The sequence below is a fragment of the Cotesia glomerata genome, linkage group LG2 (assembly GCF_020080835.1).
Source record: "Cotesia glomerata isolate CgM1 linkage group LG2, MPM_Cglom_v2.3, whole genome shotgun sequence".
NCBI classification, from domain to species: Eukaryota; Metazoa; Arthropoda; class Insecta; order Hymenoptera; family Braconidae; genus Cotesia; species Cotesia glomerata.
In genome coordinates, this window is record NC_058159.1 from 29,067,444 (window position 1) to 29,090,277 (window position 22,834).

At 29.3% G+C, this 22,834-nt stretch overlaps 1 protein-coding gene across 2 annotated transcripts in view; it reads left to right on the top strand.

Annotated features, from left to right (window-relative positions):
- Positions 1-22,834, top strand: part of LOC123258639 (neuronal acetylcholine receptor subunit alpha-7) — a 129,513-nt gene that overhangs the window by 12,376 nt on the left and 94,303 nt on the right. Inside the window, exon 2 of one of the 2 annotated variants that reach the window (XM_044718778.1) lies at positions 14,360-14,502. The exons of the other annotated variant lie outside the window; for it this stretch is intronic. Coding sequence (XP_044574713.1) covers positions 14,360-14,502 — 143 coding nt within the window. The remainder of the gene's footprint in view (positions 1-14,359; positions 14,503-22,834) is intronic. 2 annotated transcript variants of the gene reach the window in all.

Consider the following 22,834-nt stretch of genomic DNA (forward strand, 5'->3'; position numbering starts at 1 on the left):
TCTTTCTCTCTCATTCTTGCACCCTCACATTTTATACTTTATTTAACGTCATCCCGACTGTTACTTTCAAACTGGTAATAAAAATTCATCATTTTTCATTCAACACCTTTTTCTGAATGACATAAACTAACCTACAAACAGTTGTACAATTCCTACGGAAATTTATCGGCAAATGCAAAAAATTCCCAGCAACAATTTTTTATATGAAAATTGCCTATGTTTGATTTTACGACTAAAATTAGTGTTAAAAATTTCTAACAGATGGCGTATGATCGCTAAATTATCTCCTAACAAGAGAGTTAATTTCATCTTATAAATTTTTGAAGTAGACTATTTTTTTAAATCTCCTGAAGAGCTTATCTGAAATTGTTTTCAAATTAACCAATAACTAAACCCCGATCAGACCATATCAGAAAATTTCTTCACGGATTCCAAGCTCATATCAGTATGCACACATTCGTTATTCTCGAAAAGCTTCCGTTACGCCAAGTTATTTTCTCTTCAGTATAAAAATAATTTATATAAAAGTACGATACATTCGATATTCTGATTTTAAATAAAATCTACACGGAAAGTATTTTTCTTGCCAAAAAGATTCTAGAGGAAGTCGTTCCCCGTCGGATGGCGCCATCTATTTGGGTTATGTTCTTTTTTTTTTATTTTTAAAATAAACTGACCAGCTTTTTTCTATGAAAAATAGACAAACTTTTGTTTTGGCTTTCTTCTTATTCTTACTCTTATTATTCCTCTTCTTCTTTATCCCGTCAACTTTTATTTTTAATTCAACGTCGCTTCATTGGACTTTACCCGTTTTTTTGTTCTCACAAAGGATAATCCGGTGTTGAATTTTATTAAAATTTATCCCGCAATCTCAACAGCCTTAATCTATTACCCGGCGTGTATCGTAAATAGTTAAGTTAAAATATGTCCGGGGTGTATGAAATATAAATATCGATGCTGATATAAAATAGAGAGCAGGGAGTTTGGATAAATAGTGTATATCGTGTGTAAAATAATCTATAGTAATAGTAATAGTTATAGATAGGTTGTAGGTAGAGTATAGGTTATATGCCGTTGAAAATATCTAAGCAATATCGATTTTTCCCGGTGTATGTGGTTTTCCCATTGACTAAAGACTACGAGTCGCGACAACGCTGCTTTATCAGTTGCGTTTTTCTTACAAAGACTGTATTACAATAGAGATATGAATTGTTCTTACAGAACAATGAGTTTCTAATTTTCCGGCCACATTGCACGATGGACCGTTGAAAAATAAAGAAACGGAGGAAAATATTAAAACAACAACAACTACAGTAGTAGAAGTCGTGGTAACAGCCAAAAGATAACGAGTAGATACCCAGAGATAGAGACAAATAATGTTACCCATACCCTCGTTTAATTTATAAATGTATAACTCGAGTTAATTTGTGTCCGACTGGTAATGGAAGCGCTAAGATGTCCGGGTTATATTAATACTGTTAACTTCATAGTGAATAATAATGTAGCGAAAATAATATCAAGTCGGACAGCATCAGACAGTGGATGAACTGAGGGAATAAAAATGATAAATTGCCAACTTGAAATAACCCTTGAGAGTTGCTTAATTAAGACGGAAGATGAACATAACGATTTTGTATTTTAAATAAATTACATCTACGTGAAGGTAATTTTTCACGTTATTAATTAAATGGATGGATAGAGCCAGTCCTTGACATTACAGAATAAAAAATAATATATTAATGTTGAAAATCATCTAAGACGAAATAATATCAAGGAGTCTCAGAATCGTAAGCTTCTTTTGGGCGGTCAAATAAGATCCAGAAGTATGAAGCAGAGCTAAAGGCTAAGATTAAACATAAATATAAATGTTGGTGTTTAATAGCTGACGAATGTCAAAGGGCATTGGCTCAAAGTTGTTGGTTGAGGTTCTGCCGGACAGCTCTTGATGCTGACAGAGTTCTTGGGGTTGTTTTTTTAAAGCATCTTGGTAGATTGTAGACTGTATGCTGGCGATCGATCTCAATCTGGTCTATCCGTCCGTGTTACTGCCGATTACTTGAGACGTGCCAACAGCAACTAAAAAAATCGATCCTTTTTTACACTCATACTCTTTATCTCGCTTCCTCTCACCAAGAGAAGCAGTGTGTTGCCCTGTCCCTCTGACGCTACTTCTACCTCTGGCTTTACTACTCACTGTTTTTCCTCTCTACTTCTTCCATTCCATTGCAACAGAACTAAACAGAAATGTTGAAATGTATCGTCACTAAGTCACTAGAAACTTCCGGTGCTCGACATCTCTAAATGTCAGGCAGAAGATTCTTTTCCATTTCTCTTTTTATTTCAACTCTCATTCCATCCTTATTCCCGGGTTTTAACTTTTTTTATTTCATTTTTGAGTCTTATCTCTTTCTCATCATCCAATTCAATTCTTTGTTTTTCACCTCCTTTTTTTTATTCATTATTATTATTTTTACGTTTTTTAAATAAGAAATGTTTTGAGATCACTACATGTGGAAATTTAATTTCAAAGTATTTTTTTTTTATTTATTTTAAAACTTTATTACACTGATAGAAAAATTTATCAATTGTTCATTGATAAATTCATTTATTAAAAATCAATTTTTTCATCTGTTACACTGCAAAAAAAAAAATTAATTTGATTCAAGAGAAAAGTTTTGAATAAATTTATCAGTTAAAAAATTTTTCTACTGATCCAATAAAATTATCTATTAGTTATAAGGCTATAAAAATTTTTATACTCACTTTTTATTCAAGGATCTAAATAATTATTAACAAATCCTTTTATCAGTATCTTTAAATGAAAAATTTGTGGGACCATTTATCTATTCAAGAATATATAAAACTTTTATTATATTTCTGCAAGTCTTTATCTCATAACCATCAAAATAATAAACAAAAAAATTAGAAAAACGGTTGACCCTGAAGGCCATCCCTGCAACTTCCCGCTAATTCCATACTTAGGCGCTTAAAATTGCACTTATGACGTTTTCGAGCTCTTCGAGCTCAAAAATACAATTTATGTGTTATTTTGAGCTCTCCGAGCTCAAAGAGATAGCTTTGCTATGCTTTTGAGCTCTTCGAGCTCAAAAGTCTTATCAAAATTCGATGAAACACGATTTTTATAATTTTCAAACTGCTGTAACTTTTTAATAAATCAACCGATTTTCACGCGTGGTTTTTTGAGCTCTATAAATGATTCTGAACAAAAAAATTGATCTGATGGAAAATTTCGGAGTTATTACAAAAAAAACACTTTTTTCGATTTTTTTCGACAACGATATCTCACGAACGCATCAACCGATTCTGACGCTCTATGTGGCGATCGATGCGGGATTCCAAGGTTAAGAGCTGCTTAGTTTTTGAAGTTGATCGGTTCAGCCAATTCGGAGATATTTAAAAAAAATGAAAAAAAAACAACTTTTTTTTCACTTTTTTTGCAATTTCTCGAAATCTACTTGTCCGAATCGGTTCCAACTTACAGAAAATCTAAGTTTGGCGAAGCCCTTTCGAATGACATCAACCACGATGAAATCGGTCAAGCCGTTCAAAAGTTACGAGAGGTTTACACACACACACACACACACACACACACACACACACACACACACACACACACACACACACACACACACACACACACGCGCGCGCGCGCGCGCGCACACACACATACAGACGTACGGAAATCATCGTGAAAATAGTCAGGAAAGCTTCCTAGGACCTCGAAACGTTGAGATCCGATGAAAACTCGATTTTCGAAAAACGGGGTAAAACCAATAACTTCCCGATTTTTGAAAATTTTCAATTTTCTTAGCGGGAAGTTAAAAATATATTTAAATAAAAAAAAGATCAGAGAGCAGCTACATATTTTATCCCATTGAATTTTCGGTAATACTTATTTAGTTTGGTCTCGAAACTCGTTTACTAAAAACATCTTTATCTTGACAAGCCTTAAAACCACCGAAAACGGGCTTATCGGGTCCTTATTGAAAATTTAATGTCCTTGCAGACCTCAAACATGTTATATTAATATCCATAAACTCAAAACCTCAAAACACCCATATATGTATGTTATTTATTATTATTATTATTATTATTATCCCAGTGTATTATCCTTACCCTTATTCTGATCCTTACATGAGATCAAGTCTATTACTCTTTTTATCAATATGTCTGAAAGCACACGTATTTGCTCTTGTCAATAATAATGTACTCAGAAAAGATAAAAAAAAAAAAGTATTTTATGCTGTCGAGTAACACAGACTTTGTCAAACAAGTATAAAAGTTTGTTGTTGCTGTTCAAAGTATGAAGCTTCAATCTTCATATATTGACGTACCAGTGGCATATATATATCAACAGTTAAGACAACTTTATGTAGATTCATGTAGGTATTTGTCATATGTTATTGATGTAAACTATGATATACATATATAAATTGTTATTAAAAAGTTTTATTCACTTCTCTTCATTTGCTTAAGGCAATCTAACTTTCTGTTTATTGTACAATTTATATACATAGTTTTCAACAGTAATGACATTTCGTCCCTTCAGGGACCCAAGAACTTGGCTAAAGTCTTCCCTTAAATTTACTTCTTACTCCTTACACGTCCATGTTTATAATGTTACTTTTTATTTTTATTTTTATTTACTTACTTATTTTAAAAAGTAAAAAAAAAGTCATTTACGTCTTAGCTTATTTACAACGCCCTGGGCGGACAATTAAAAAATCGGCATTAACATATTTACTCACTATGACTGGAAGTCTATATTTAATTAAATCCATTTGGTACTTTAATTTACATTATGAATTACGAGCTTTTTTCCAGCAAAAACCAGTTCCGCATTATACTCAAATGTTTCACCTCTACTCTCTGTTTAGCTCTCTGTGTCCCTGGTTATACGGTATGTACTTATTCCGTGGGAAAAATTTTCCGGGCGCAATATTTCTATAGATATCTGTATTTGAGAGTGCGTGATAAAATATAGAGAATGAAAAAGCGAGAAACGAAGGAGAAAAGTGAAAAATGAATGAACAAACTTTTTTTTTACCTTTGAAAAGTGAGTTTTTGATCGATTGAATTTATTACTATCTCAAAGAAGTGGAAATAATTTTAAAAAGTAGTTGAAATATAGATTTTATTTTTCCTTTTTCATTCTTTTAACTTCAAAGCTTTCCGTACTTTATCTAATATTCAACACTTTAATTTCTGTTTGTCGATTTATTTTATTTTCACTCTTATCACGCTCTAAAATTCTTTTAAGCGCTATCAAATCCTCAATCAAAACTAAATTCCAATCAATTCAAGGGATCTTTATGATTTATTCTTCTTCTTTTTTCCAATTATTTTCACTAAAAATTACTCCTCATTTCTTACTTAAGAGGTTATATCCACTTAGAAGGCCGAAAGAAGAGATTTTTCAGTCATCTTTTTTGAATAAGCTTTTTTGATGTTTAATATCTAAAAATTGACTATTTTTTTGTAATTAGTTTCAATATTATCATCATTTTTTATTTAATTAACATATTAAAATTTTTTCTCAACCATAAAAAAGTTTTCCAGTAATTTTTTGATAAATATACTCCTTAAAAAATCATAGGCATTTGCAAGTCAATGGCATTAGTAATAAAAAAAAAAATCTTAAACTCTAATTACACATTCCTGTAATGGGAAACATTACCCTGATTGATTGACCCATTACATTTAATAATTATCTTAACTCCATCTATATATAGACCGTCTAAATGTATATCCCAGTATATTAATTTCACGAAACATTAGCTAAATTGTTACACTACTGACAAGCCTTTAATTGATTTATTTAATCAATCACCAAATCTACACCGCAGTATTAGTTTCTCTCCTGCTCCGTATTCCTGGCTCATACTCGTACTGGCTCTCGTAATTCATTAATTGTGACACATGATTATTTTTCCCCTCCTCATATTTTCTTGTAAATAATTGTAAGGAATAAAAAAAAACTGACATTAATTTCCACATGTGCGTGCCCGCACCATCAATCACTCATAGATTTGCACTGATAGAAGGATTTCTTAGCATTTAAGAAGATTTCTTTGTATTTAAGAAATCATTTCTTAAACATCATCTCTTAGCATTTAAAAAATATTTCTTAGTATTTTAGAAATATTTCTTTGTATTTAAGAAATATTTCTTAGTATTTATATTTCTTAATATTTAAGAAATATTTCTTTGTATTTAAGAAATATTTTTTAAATATTAAAAAATGATGTTTAAGAAATGATTTCTTAAATGCAAAGAAATTTTTTTAAATAGTAAGAAATCCTTCTATCAGTGTGTAATCGTGAAAATTGGGTACGCCATTACATGCTTTTCTTAGATTCTTCTTTGATATGCATTATATATCGTACATTATAGATCCATTCGATCTTTATTTCTTCTGGTATACTACTGTGCTGTACCACGCATCCATCTACACCTCTACAGTTGAACAAAGACTTTGAGTAATCGGTATTTCGCAGTTGATATCAGTATCATACTCGAATCCTATTTCTTACGGCATGCATAATAAATTTCTGTACGTGTTCGAATTTCAAAATAACATAAAGAAAACGGTAATGCATTTTTTCCGTCCACACATCCATACATCCATACACGTGAATTTTGCTTTATTATATATACTCATATATGTGTATACGTATATATATCCGGCATTTCCACCTTTGAGAATTCCTCCAAGGCATTGTTTCATGATACGTCTAGTATATTTTCTTTCTGTCCGCGACAAGAAGCGATACTTCAGCTTATATACTGCTATAAAAGACACTAAGAACCCTCAGCTCCCTATAGCATTAGCAGTGGATTCCAGGATTTAAAGATAAAGATAAAAACCCCTTTTTTCTGCGGCACACTTTTCTGAGGACGAAAATTTAAAGTCTAGTGTGTGATAAAGTTTACACAAAATTCTCAGGATTTTATACCACGAACTCTCAAGGAGGAGAGAATTTTTAAAATAATTCTTAACATACTTGAGCCTTTTACTTATTCTCTGTTTACGAGTAAGTCTTAGACTCTCAAGTAAAGTTTTTTTGATGTTCAACTGTTGGATAAAGAGTCGAGGCAAAAATTTATAACATAATATCAAGTTGAGAAGGGTATTGGCTTAAAATGAAGACGAGCCTCAAGTCTCGAGCGGTAGAAAGGAATTTTCATCAACAGAATTATTACACACTTGGAATTTTTTAAAAATTAATTTTTTTTTTATAATTGTACTCTGATAAAAAATTAACTTAATTCATGTTTTTTGGTAATTATTTACAAGTTGGGTCAAACCTAATTTTTGGCCAGAATAAATGGATGAATTGATGGATCATCATAATTTTTTTTTAACTTCTTTGTTTCAAAAAATTAATATTTCAATTAAAAAATCATCTTTGAAAGTTGGAAAAAATTTTGGCTCTCATTTTTTCGGATAAAATTTCTATTTTATCTTTTTTTGATATTTTCGATATATATATTTTTTTTTAAGTACATAAAAAAATAAATAGTTAAAAATAAAGAAGTTAAATATCACAATTTTCTAAAAAATTTATAAATTTTTTTGAAAATTTTTAAAATTTGTTAGAATAGTGATAATCAACTTTTTTTTATTTTAATTGTTTAAAAAAAAAAATTTATCAATAAAATCAAATAGAAATTTCATTCAAAAAAACTAAAATTAAAATTTTTGACCCCACTTGTAAATATTCACCTTTTTTTTTTTTTTAAACATGAAATTACTAAATTAAATGATTGGATGGTGTCCTATTATAAGAACTCGATATTATATAAAGAGAGAAACAAAGTAAAGGTCCTTCTGAAGTATAAACATTTTATTTTGCAACCGACGTACTTTTATACACAGGTACATTTATTGAATTTTTATTTTGTTGAGAATATAAAGTACGCAGTGTGTTTTGGACAGCCTGACAAAAAAGCTATCTTGAACAATTCTTAGAGGCAGCCTTTGCTCCATTCCTTGGCCGTGGATATAGAGCTAGTTCGAGTACAGAGAGAGTAGGAGCAAAGAAGAGGGTAGTAGAGCTACCGAAAGCCAAAGTAATGCAAAGTGAACAGAAGTGAGCACACAGAACGGACAAGACGTGTAGTGAAGATTTGCATGAAATCGAGTGATTCCATGTGTGTGTACCGCTCACATGAGTAAGACGTTTCAGACATTTTCTCGATTAATTTCGTCCTTTATAGAAAATTTATTCCCCTTAGCTCGGCTTACTTTCTTTTCTTTTTTTTTTTACCTCATTATTGTTATTGTTGTTATCGTATTCCCCTTGCGAAAAAGGCCTTAGGCTTAAAACGGGTAGGACAAGGGTATAAGAGAGTCAATGTCTGCAAAAACAATTCGCCTATCGTACGCGTTTATTGTGTACGCAGGAATGAAGAGAAAAAATAATGAAAAGGTATTTTCCCGAGAGACAACATTCATTCCATTCGTATGTGTTTATATATACTTTTGTATACTTTTTTTCCTTTTATTTCGATATATCGTGTGTAATAATAATTATTGTTTACTTATGGATTTTTTTTTGTATGCTATGCAAAGTTTTCATGCGGAAAATCGATCAGTTTTAATGGCTGGAATTAATAACTATTAGCTAAACTAGTTTTTTTTTTAGTTTTTAGCTTGTTCAATTTTTACTGGCGCATATAATTAATTAGGTTGAAAATTAAATATTGAGTTTTTTTAAAGATGAACAAATAATTGCTCTTTGATCTTGAGTTATAAATTAAATGAAAATAATATGAAAAAATTTCAACTGTGTAAAAATGAAAAAAAAATTTTTTTTTGTTAAAAAATGGGAATTTTTAAAAATGAAAAAGTTTTTGAAAAATTGACAAGCTTGTCGAAAAATTGATGAATATGTTGCAAAATAATTAAAATAAATTTTAATTTTTCGATTTTTTTTCTAAAAAATAAAATGGCCGTGAAACTAAACATTTACCAAAAATTGAACTGTTAAAAACCAAGCAATTAAATAAAAATTGTATTTCTATGTTTGATATTGAAATGAATTTTTTCAGTGAACAAATATGCTCCATTTTTAACCATTTAATTGAATTCGTAACATTTTCAGGTGACAACCGTGGTTAAAATTATTTTTAATATTTAATCTAGTAAAGGGGAGCAACGAGAGCCAAGCTCGATACAACCAATTGTATATTCTGGGGAATTGTGAATTGTAAAGTATCGATCACAATTAGATTATTCAATATATATACTTCGGTTAAGATTGAATTTTATTCGTGAAATGTAATTAAAAGTTTTAGATATAATGGAATTGAATGATTTATTGAGCGCTATAAATCTCTTATATTTATATTTTATGCTTTTCATGAAAATTTTTCGTGTTTTACTACGCGATAGACCGAAATATTATTTTTGAAACTCTACAAAGAACTTTGAAATTTGTTCTTTACCCGCCTTCTAACTCTCGAGGATCTTCCGAGATTTATGGGCTTTAAATATATAAGAATTCAAAATTTATTGTAAATAAACAAGGGTAGGATTTTCTAAAAAATTAAATCATAAATAAATAATATTAATCCAATAGACGAAAAAAGTGGCACTAAAAACAGCAGACAGCCGGCGATTTTCGCGTTTATTGAAAGAATTTAAATATTGCATGAATTTGCTTTAATTTTTCCTCGATATATATTGAATTTTTTTTCGTAAAATAAAAAAGCTTTCACGGGTATCTTCAACACTTAAAAAAAAAATTATTATTTTCATTTTAAAATTTAAATTATTTTTTCCTTAATTTCCAATAAAATTATTTAACCCAAATGGTTGGCCCAAAAATGTCACCTCGAAAAAAAAGAGACTTTAAAAAAATCCTAAATAACTCCTTAGAAGCCGTGACAATAAATAAAATACTATTTGAATAGAAAACGTATTCATACATCTGGCATAAGTGAGCGAAAAGTAAAGACACGTAGGAAATAAATCCTCCCAGTGAATTTATATTCACCCTAAGTATAAAGCTTTCAGTCAAGTTGTTAGCTGCCAAAAATTATTACAGCTAAATTTTATTTATCATCTTATCGGATAGAGTTGATGCTAAGACTAAGACTAAGCCGACCCTATTTACAATTTATAATTTATAATTCAGCTTTTCCACCCTTTATCTTTTTCTCTTTCTTATTCTCAGCGATAAATAATTATTTTCGACTTCTATATCCTCTATTCTGTCCGTAGATTGTGTTGCATGTCTCAAGTTCACGAGTCTGAGATATTTGAGCGTAATACTCCGTCTCATCGATCGTTAACCGGGACGTCGAGTTAATACATACGGAAATACATATACCTATACAGAAAAAGAGTAATGAGTGTAAAAGACGGTACTATACGTCGTTGGGCTTCTTATTCAGGCATGTAGACTAAAAAAGTCTTTAGAGCTTTTTTACTAGTGATACACATGAGACTTGCGCGCAATTCACCCGTTTATCAGCGGAAAAAATTTAAAAGTACTTTTTTTAGATTTTTTACCCAGTCTACTCAACTTAAAGTCAGCTGTAAAACATTATATATACATATGTATGTATGAAATACTTTCATTTACGGATGTTGAATCACTTGAGAGTACATACATAGGTATTTTAAATCCTCACTCGTTTGTTATTTCTCGTATTCATGATTTTATGCTTTTGACACGGCAAAGACAAATTTTTGGTATGCTTTTCGTATGCTTTCACTTTCAATAGGATAAACTTTTAAAGTTGTTGCTAAATTGTATGGAAATAAAAACACCAAACATGTGATGCAAGTTTTTGTTAGGTAAATATATATATATCTTTATATTAAATTCTTCTGTCCAAGTCTTGAGAATAAAAACAAACTTTTGAGTGATATAATTGGCAATATAATAATCCAAGTATGGAATTTTTAGAATAAAATAAATTTTTATTCAATTGCAACAAGTTTTTTATTAACATTATTAAAAAATAACCAGAGAAAAATTTTATATTAATTTTTAAACGACTAAAATCAATTATTTTATTTTTATTACACAGAAAAAAAAATTTCTTGACTGGAAAACAAAATTCTATTCTTGGTGGAAGTCATTTTTTCTTAATTCAAATTATCATAAATACTTGATACAATAAATTTTTATATTTAATCAAGATTTTTAGATACTTTAGAGAAGCAGCGCCACTTTCTTCAGCTGAGAAAAAAATTTTCTCACCTTGAGAAAATTTTTCTCTTTAATATTTGATACCCATTTTATATTATTTTACCGTGCAATTATACATATTGAATGAAAAAAAAAAAATGATTCAATATTATTTGATCTTCCCATTTGTCATATTAATCAATAAAAATATTAATAAAAATTTTCTTCTATCTTTATATTTAATTTTTTGGAGCAAGAGAGAAATTTTCTCAAGACAAGAAAATTTAATTCTATCAAAAACTAAATTTTTTGGAGCAAGAGGCTGAACTTTTTCAAAACAACAAGATTTTCTTGACTTAAATAAATTTTCTTGGATAAAGATACGTATTTTTTAAAGCAAGAAAATTAATTTTGTTCGGATAAGTGAAATTTTTTTTTCGCTCAAGAAAATAATTAGGAAGAAAATTATTTTCTTGGCTCAAGTGAACCTTTTTTTCTGTGTAATTAAAAAAATAATTAATTTGATGAAATTAAATTAATTAAAAATCATCCACTACCCAAATTTTTGACAGTGTAAAATTTATCATCTATGATATACGATGTGTGATATGATAAGGATCTATTGAAAGAATAGTGTGGGCGAATATGAATATTCAGTAAAGTAAACGAAAAAATTCATTTCTTGGGCTTCGTAAAAAATGATAAAATGTAAATGTGGATTTACTGGAATAATGGTCACTGAAATTGGCCATCCTTCACGAGAGAAGTACCGCTACCTCGTAAGGTCCCTTGGGGTGAAGTGAATCTTTATTCTAGCGTGGGTCTAGCTCTCTGGCAATCTCACCCTTTCACCTTTTATTCAGAACCAACCGGAGTAAGGAGTGGAGTGTAGCATAGTATAAGGGACCGACGTTTTTCTCTCTTAACTTGAGAAGTGAGGCCAACAGTTATGCTACAGCTTCAGTTCCAGTTTCAGCTCCTGGTCATTTTAAAATATTTATGGTCAATAGAGTTTGGGTCACGCGTGATGTGTTTACTTTTGTATAAACCAGGGAATATATTCCACGTACATTGAATTAAACCAAGGAGTTTTATTTTATTAATTTATAACTATAAAAGTTACCATTAAATTATGTTGCAATGAAATTAATTTTATAAACTGATGAATTATTGAAATTATGGGTGGGTGTTGTGTGTTGCTATCGATAATTGAAATCGGTTTACATTTTGTTTTTTTATTTATGGATTAATACTGTCCGTAATACTCTTATCTACGTTAATTTTATCTATTTATTCAGATTAATATTTTTTATGTTTAAATTATTTGGGACGTTCCAAGCCAAATTAAATACTTTCAAACCCGATTTATTTTAATATGTTTAAAAAAATTTTTTATCTTATAAGGATATAAATATTTCTTTTAATTATCATTTGTTTATTTATTTGAGTAAAAAATTTACATATTTAAACCTTAAAAAAATTATACAGAATAATTTAACAAATAATAAAATTCTCAATGCATTTTTATTCAAATTTTAACGAGTGAAAAATAAATGACTATTCGCTGAATGTAACATGATATTAATGCATCGCCTCACGCGTGCGCAGGCTCTGCTCTGTAATTAGGACGAAAGTATGTCTATAATTTGGACAATGAGCCGTATCAATAGTATGCAGTAGGGACGTCAATAAATTTATGATTTAAACTATCCGAAATATCGACCGGATTCTTTATTACCTCAAAAACTGAAATGTAAAAATAAAAATCAATGGTTATAGTTATGATTATGACTTTTGTTTTGTATTTTAAAAAGTCCATTTAGCGTCAGGTTTCGCGTTCCGCGTTTTGCGCTTGTCATCTTCGAAAAAGATATTTTATAACTATTTCGCAAATGAACTCGGTTATAAATAAAGGTGAAAAGTAGATATGAATTTGTGCTGAAAAGTGTCAAATTAATTTTGAATATTTCAACCCATTTCACAGCTAAATTAATTATTAATTACTTCCGTGATTAATTAATCATTTATTGGATACATAAAAAATGTATCTTTTCACATATATGTATGTACTGATAAAAGCAGACAATGTAATACATTTAAAGCGATGAGATATTTTAAATAAATTTAATTAAATGGAATGAATGCTCTGATATGAAAGTGATATTTTCGGTGTAATTTAATCTATATATAATTTATAAGAATTATTGAAGAAATAAGTTTTAATAAATTATTGAATATATTTTTAGTGGTCCTTATTTTAAGTATTTTCATTGATAAAAAATACTTTTTTTTCCTTTAATTCGTTCTACTAATTACTAAAAAAAATATAAACATTAATTACTTACCTTTCAATTAGTTTTTCAGTTTAAAATGATAATTATTTTTTAAATTTAAATAAAAAATATAAATGAATAACTATTTGAAATACAAGATTTTGATGATTATTGTATTTTTTTTTTCATTAGTCGAGCGAAAAAAATCAGAAAATTGATAATATCTCAACCGGAACATTTTTTTCAAGCAACAAAAACGTGAAAACTCGATATAAAACACGAAGAATGGTTACAGGGAAGTGTAATATTGATTTCAAGTGTTTTTCGGATTCGGAACTGATTTGGGAGGCGGAAGCATTAAATAGCACTGAGAAAAATTCTCGTGTTGCGCAGAACAATAATGTGTTCAGATTATTTTTTTTTACTTAGAAAGTATTTAAAATAAGGATTACTAAATTTTTTACAAATCATAGAAGCATACACTGATAGAAGGATTTGTTCATAGTTGAAAATATTTGTTAATATTTAACAAATAATTTATTAGAGACGACTTTTTAGTCCTTAACAAATATTTCTAAGTATTTAAAAAGATTAATTAATATTTAATAAATGAATATCAGATTTATTAAATACAAACAAATCATTTTAAATACTAAGAAATATTTGTTAAGGACTAAAAAGTGGTCTCTAATAAATTATTTGTTAAATATTAACAAATATTTTCAACTATAAACAAATCCTTCTATCAGTGAAAAATATTCTCAGGCAAAAATATCCTCCGTAAATATTAAAAATTTGGACTTGTTCCTTTAATTTAAAAAATATTTAATCTGAGGATGTTTTTTTAAGAATATAATTTAAGAATAAAAAAGAAATAAAAAATAGGAATTATATGACAAAATTGTAATAATGATTGGCTAGGGCTGGTAAGTGGTGGTGTTCATGAGAAGCGGCTGCTAAACGACTTGCTGGATAACTACAACGTATTGGAGCGACCGGTGTTTAACGAGTCTGAGCCTCTGCCGTTGAGCTTCGGCCTGACACTTATGCAAATAATCGACGTTGTAAGTCAACAATAACTACATACATTTCTTTGTCTATTATTAAAAAAATTTATCTACTTAACGTTTTATATTTATTATTTATCGCAGCTTTTATTTTCTATTCACTTTAAAATAACACTATTTCCATATATGCTTCCACTGATAAGCATTCCTGTCTACATGGGTACATACATGCATAATATATTTACATATACCCGTAAACACATAAACATATAAGCACACATATATATTTTAAAAACTATTCCAATGTATACACTCATGATGTTGCACTTGTAGTTGTTGACGTACATAAAAACGTGAGGAAAACGTGGATCAGTTACGTAAATGTGCACACGTCCATCTCCGGTACCAGTAAAGTAAAACAGCACCACCAGTCAACTAGAATGAAAAACAAAGCGTCGACGTATCTTGTCCGCATTTTATACATACCCACACGCAACTATGTTTTTGAAATGTTAACACATATTGCTCCGATGTGAATACTTGGATCAATGTGTTCCCTATGTTCACTCGATTTTATTTCCCTTCCGTTTACCTTTTTTTTCCTTTCAGCATTAAAATTAATAGTTTATGCAGACAAGCTGATCCACTTTTGTTTTTACCTATAAATATTCCCGTGAAATAATAATTATTGGTAATAAACTGATTAACCGGCTTTTTTTTCATTTTTTTACGCTTTGAATTTTTTTTTTAGAAGTTAAAAAAATAATTTTTACTGTAGGAAAAAATTTTTACGGATTTTTTTTTTATTAGAAATTTATTTTTTAAAAGAATAATTCTTATAAAAAATAAAAAAAAAATATCTATAAAAGATTAATATCAAAACTTGTGATTTAAATTGAAAATTTTTCATTACTTCACAAATATTAATGTTAGTAAAAGAGAAAAAATTTGAAAAATGAAACTACGCTGTAGATATTCCCGTGAAATAATAATTATCGGAAATAAACTGATTAATTGGTTTTTTTTTTTTTATTTTTTTACGCTTTAAGTTTTTTTCTAGAAGTTTTAATTTTTATTCTAGGGAAAATTTTTACGGACTTTTTTTTATTAGAAATTTATTTTTTACAAGAATAATTCATATAAAAAATAGAAAAAAAATATCTATAAAAGATTAATATGAAAACTTGTGATTTAAATTGAAAATTTTTCATTATTTCACAAATATTAATGTTAATAAAAGAGAAAATTTGAAAAATGAAACTACGCTACAAACAAATGACCAATTTGAAATGAATCATCTCTGGAACGTTGAAATCCTCATACATGAATAACTTTTCAGCTCGGGAGCCTATAGATTACAGAGATTTCGAGGTATAAAAGTGATATAAATATAAATATTAATAGTTATGATAATAAAAATAATAATAATAATAACTTTAAACAAAAATATATAACAGTACGTTAACATATTCCCCTTTTCCGTGAGCTTCACGCACGATCGATGGTAGGAGAGTGTGCATGCAAGAGTGACGTTATAAAATGAACAAAGGCTGGTCACCGATATATTGTACAACTCATCGATGATAGCAGCAGCCATCCCTTCACGTGCATTTTCACTGCACATACATTTTCTATGTGTAAGCTTTTCACTGTATGCTTCGTCGACTTGTTCCACTCACATGAAGCACACACTCATTATCACAATGTGCGTCGTGATCCTCCACTTACCGATACATACTTTCACTCCGTGCAGTACTGTGCTCCAACTACTAATATTTCTACCGAGCTTTCATCTATTAGATAAATAAATCCCAAGCTACACGCCAAGAAATTATAAATATTCATAAACTTTTTATTAGATTTATTAATTATTATAATATAATATAATATTGTTGATACTCTTTCCGTGAAAAAATTTTCTGATATTGTCTGATGTGTGCATATATAATTTTTTGATGTCAATATATATGTCCTGATATGAAAATTGATCATACCAGGTCATATATAGGCATTAGAACTTTTAATATGGCCATATATGGTGATATCAGATCACATAAAAATTTTTTTTCATGGGACAAGAACAATAATATTTAACTAGCAACCTTGCAGTCACTACAGCCGTGATTTGTGAACTATAAATAAATAAAATTTTGCTTTATTAAATAATGACTTTTGTTAAATTGAACTATACTTTTTTAACTATTGACCCTTTTAAAGATATAAACTCATCCCGATGTTACACTCATCAAGAGCTTCCATTTGAGTACCCACATGCATTTTGATATATTTTCCATATATACATATATATATAATATATATAAATATATGAAAAATTGATGTGGGTACTCAAATGAAAGGTCTTAATCAGTGTAATGTTCGGGTGAGCTTATATCTTTAAAAATGTCAATAGTTCTCAAGATACAAGGTAATTTCTTAATTATGTTAAATTGCACTGTACTTTCTTAACTATTGACATTTTTAAAGATATAAGCTCATCCCGATGTTACACTGATCAAGAGCTTTCATTTGAGCACCCACATGCATTTTGATATATTTTTCATATATACATATATATAATATATATAAATATATTAAAAATTGATGTGGGTACTCAAATGAAAGGTCTTGATGAGTGTAACATCAGGATGAGGTTATATCTTTAAAAATGTCAATAGTTCATGAAATACAAGGTCATTTCTTAATTATGTACCTAGAGATAGAGCATTTTCGACTGTAGCCTAAATACTTATTATCATAAATTGACTATTGGTGAGAATAATACAAAACCATGAAAAGGCACAACTCTAGGTCAAGACTTTTCCAATGATACCAAATTTAACCATAAAAACCCATTTTATCATATAAATACACTGGCCACAAAATTTGGCTTATCCTCTTGATAATATAGATAAGATATATTTTCTTGTCTGAAAAATTGGTCGACAATTGATCAAATAGAGTTTATCAAATAAAACAAACATTTGTTAGAGGTATGAAATCTATCCCACGAAAATAATACTTATTCGATAGCGCAAATTTATTTTTTCATCGTATTCTGTTCAACTGTAAACTACCTTAGACACCTGCCTTATTCTTTAAATAACTAAAGTGAACAAGATTGTGTCTAGTCACGATAACTGCTCGGTTATGTATATACATATATATGTATCTATGTATCTATATACCTGTACGAACCAGTGCAATATGAGATGAGAAAGTCGAAAAATTACCTCCAGACTCCAGACGGAACTTTTACTTGTCCAACAATATATATTTTATTTTTATCTACCTCGTTTTTGTTTTCTCTTGACGATAGTAGTAATGGTCGACGATAGGTGAAACAGTATTGATTGGTGTCTGGTCTTTGTTACGTGTTACTTCTACCGATTTTATATATACATATATACATTACATACACCTATTTCTAGCTGTCCAATGGACCATTTTTATATTTGTATACATTTCCAATTTTAACAGAGTATAAATATAAGGCAATTCATCATTCGATTCCAAATTAAATGAAATCAAAATAAATACACTGGAGAGACTATCAAACTATTTGTTGATACAAGAATAAAATTATTTTGAAGAGAATTTATTGAAAAAATTCAAGGAATGATGGAATATTAAGGGGGTATTCTAGTGTAGAAGCACGAATTTGAGGTGTTTTTTCGGGTGCTATAAATAAAAAACAACAAATATTTTTACAATCCATTTTTTTATCAGGCGTTTATTAATGTTTTCAGAATACAAAAAAAATAATAAAAGTCAATAAATACAAAACTGAAAAAGTTATATGGTGTTGAAGTGGGGGGTACAAAAAAAATGGTGCGCCAAACTTGTCACGATTGCGAGCTTTCTAATGATCTGAAACAAAAAAATAAAAAAGATTATTAATTTATATAAATTCTGCTATCGTACTAATTAAGAAAAAGTGGAAAAAAAATTTTTTTTTGCTAAATTATGGCTGTCCGAAAAAATGATAAATTTTTTGCAATTTTTTTGGACCTTTCTGAATTTTTTAAAAATAGTTAAAATTTTTATTTTGTTATAATAATAGTTAGTACGATAGAGACATGTATTGAGAAGACTCACACCAAGATTTAAATAAATCGGTTAAAAAAAAAAAATTTTAGAGTGTCGATGACAGATAAAAAATTAGCATAAAAAATTAAGAATTGACGATAAAATGGTAGGTAGTATGTGAATACGTTCTATAACATTTACGTTTTTTTGAAGACTCAATAATGCGAGTGGTGATACAGATAGATGGCCGAGTGGTGATATTTTGTTATGTCGGTGAGTTGGTACACACAGTTATTCTCACTCGGAAATTTGGTGGCGTATAGTAGTAGCTCGTTGAATGAATGTCGGTTCAATTTCCGAAATGCTCTGCCGAGAGCCGGAGCCGAGATGGCCGTCCTGTTTGGCAAAAGCATATGACCGTGCTCGATGTCACATGTGCTTGAAATATCGCGGGTTCTCTTGGCTCTCGTCGCCGAGGGAAAAGGACAAAATTATTTTTGACTACGTACGTGTGACTGCAAATATATGGATGCATGTGCAAGACGCAGACGTTGAAGTAGACGGATCCGTATGGATAAGACGAGACGTATGGATATGTATGTGCATGTAAATGGGAAAAACCTTACCTCCCGGATTTCCGGTTGTCTTGTCAACGTTTTGTCGTGACACCGTTCCGTGTTGCCATGTTTTATTGCTTTTATCCATCTTCGGATTTTCTGCGCTTGTATAAATTCTCCTCTTAGGCACGTTCATCTTATTATTGTTTTTTCATAAATATACAAGTATTCTAATACGTCAATTTTGAAATGTAAATATGAAATCGAATAAAGTGGGTTGAAGTCAGCATTGTTTTTTTTTTTTATTTTCAATTGCGATGAAAATTTGATTTGTCGATAAATATGTTGAAAAAATTTCAATTTTTCTATTTATTAAGGGAGGAAATATTTTTAGACGGTTCAAAATAATTTATTTTTAATGTGTTGCAATTTTATTGAAAATTTTATTTTATTGCAATAATTTTATTGCAATTTTAGTGAATAAAAATAAAAATACACGCTATTAAATTTTCAAATAATTTTTTTTTAATTTATAAATACATACACAGACAAAAAATGTTCTTAAATCAAGTATATAATTTTGAAGAACTTCATCTTTTTGATTTGAGCAAAAAAATACTCAAACTAAGAAATTTTTACTTGGTTTAAATAAATTTTAATTGATTCAAGAATTTTTTGTCTTGATTCAAGACAATTACCCTCTTTAAAATTATTTTCTTGGTTCAAGAATTTTTCTCTCGAATCAAGTTTTTTTTTTCAATGTAAAATAAAAATAAAATATTTTTAAAATATGAAAAAGATTCGATTTTTACAAATTTCTAAATGAATTTTTCGCCTCAAAATAAAAGTTAAAAAATCTACGATAAAAATATCGACTTAAATAATTCCGACATAAATTTGAACATGGTCAAGCTTATAAATGCAGTCCCTAGCCGCCGAAAATTAGAATTGATGTTAACATAAAAATGTTAATTAAAAACCATAAGGACATTGTACCAGTGAATTTATCTAAAAGACTTTAACTTATTGAAACATTTCTGGTGTACATTAGTTTAAATGTCTGGCATTTTTTTTTCTACCTATGAAATTTTTAATCCAAAAGTTTTAATGGTTATGCCTGGAAAATCTACAGCTAGGTAAAAGGGTTAAAAAGTCTTAAAACAAAATGGTCTTAGCAAGTATTTAAAATAAAAAATAAATTAATTACAAGTTGTTCTTGCTCTTAAACATACATTAAATTTGAAGACTGCAAGACTAGAAAATGGAGTGAGTGAATTCGCGGATAATTAAATTATACAATATCATGAAAAGTACTGTACAGGAAAGTTCGGCAATAATGGTCTTGGTGTTAAATATTTAAATAACGCCACAGTAGCTAACTTAAACAACTTTTTTAATGAAAATAATTCTCCAGCATAGGTATCGTTAATTATTAATTGTTAATTAATAATTAAATATAAAAGTTGTTAAAGTCCCTAGACTGTGGGGTTGTAAAGGGATTTTGATGATTGGCGGTCAACTTTAATTTGCGGTTCTAAACTTGTGTTTAAAGTACAGTACCAGCCGGGGAAAAGAAAAGGATGTTTATTTTTAAATTTTGTTTTTTGGGTTTTTACAAGTTCGAAAGGTAAACTGATAAAACTAACGATTGACTAGAGACTAATTAGGCGCGCTGTTCACACAAAAGTCCCTTGAGTGTCTCAAGTCACTCAGCAGCTCGAACCGACTCTGTACTACTCTGTACTTTGCTATATAATACTTTGCCTCTCAGTGTATATAAGCCCGACTGTACATAAACCTACTCTACTGTATAATACTGCTGTGTGACTATTACTTGAACTTTTACAAAATTTTATTGCCTAATTTTCGAGAGCTTAACTTTTTATTTACTTATGTCCTTCCTGCTTTTCACTCTACTATACTTTTTCTGCTTTGTTCGAGCCAATTTTATCTTCTACTTTTTTAATTATACTTTTTAGAAGACCAAGGTATAAGCATCTATTATTTATTTCATTAAATGTATTGCTAAGGACTAATAACAATTATTAATTCAAAAGAAAAAATCTTGAACCGAGATAAATAAAAGATATTTATCATTTCGTACTTAAAAAATGATCGCATGACATGTAAAAAATATAAACTACAGTTACTAAATTTCTATACAAGCAACGTCGATACTTACAAAGTGAAATAACTAACTATAATTATTGTTTTGCTTGGACTGGTGAAATATATATTTTAAGAGTAGAATTTTTACCGTTTCAAGTGGTAAATTCTCCGAGTGTGACACCTTCCCCTTCTCCTCATAGTATAGACTATATATTGAAACGGTAATTTTTACTGTTTGAAACTGTAATTTTTTAAGATAAGAGAGTCGTTATTTACTATAGTGACAGCTACTAATCACATTTTCGATATTAAATTATAAATTGTAGCTTTTACACTTTCTACATTAAGTTTTGTATTATATTTACATTTGTGCCACCCCGATGTCCGCTGTACTGTTTGAAACTATAAAAATTCACCGGAATCCGAGTGAATTTTGCATGCCTTAAGGTAGTACTACTGGTTTTAAAATTGACGTTCAGAATTTAATTAAATTTGGCAATTGGTACTTTATAATATCATAATTAAGCAGTAAAATTTTTGGAAGCCTGGCAAGTCCTGAAAAAAAGATATTAATTAAGATATTACGATCTAAATAATTTGTGTATGACATGAGCGTTTAAGACATGCTCATTTGGATTTTCCAAACTTTTTACAGTTTACTTTTTTCCGTGTGAATATTTGATTCATATATTTATTAAAAAATAATAATTTATTTCATAATTTCTTTCATATAATTTATTAAAAAATTAATTATCTTAAATTTTGATTTCTTGACTTGAGAAATTTTTACCTTCGGTCAATTATTATTAATATTAGATGATATTGTCAATCGATAAAAAATTCCTTAAAATTGTATTTTAATAATTAAATTTATTGTAAAAATTAATTAAAATTATCTCCCAAGCTTCCTCTAGCCACAATTTCGGTAAACTCTACAAAACTCTCGCCCGAACAATCTAAGAAAAAAAAAAAAATTAAACTGACACTTAGTCCAGCGCGGTTGCACAGCAGTATCAGATTAAAGCTTAAAACAATGACACCGAGGGCGAAAAAGGTCCTTAAATAACCCGAAATCTGAAATGGGTCTTTAGTGGGTTTCCGTAGTGAGGAGCGGCTGCACATATTAAATGAAACAAGACCTGAGTGCTTAGGACCGAATTCCAGCAATAGTAATAATAGAATAGAATAGAAGAAGCCAGCCGCAGTGACTATGTACCTCGCAGCTAACACACATTCGGAGATAACACACATAACACGCGACTGGATACTCAAGCAAAGAGCAACTTCCCGAGATCGCCCGGTTGATTTATAATGCTGGTATCAAACAACCGGGATAAGAATAATAAAATAATCTCTCATTCTGTTTTTCTCTCCCTCTATAATCCTTCATGATCCTTCTCTTCTTAAAACTACCGATAAAGTTATTTCTTACCGCGGTTTATTTTTTTTTTTTTTTCGAAAACTAAAATCGTTAAAACTAAAAGCACAATGAAAGATTTGCTTTTTGGCAAGCACTTGTTCCGGCACTCTGTAAGGCGTCTGTTTACTCTGTACACTGCTCCGCCCCTTATCTGCTGGAATAAAAGTAAAAATAAAAATAAAAATAATAAAGAGGAGGGTTTTAAATAAAAAATGTAAAAAAAAAAAGAATAGTTGGTAGCTGATGTGAACCACAAGTGTCGTTTACCATGCCCCGG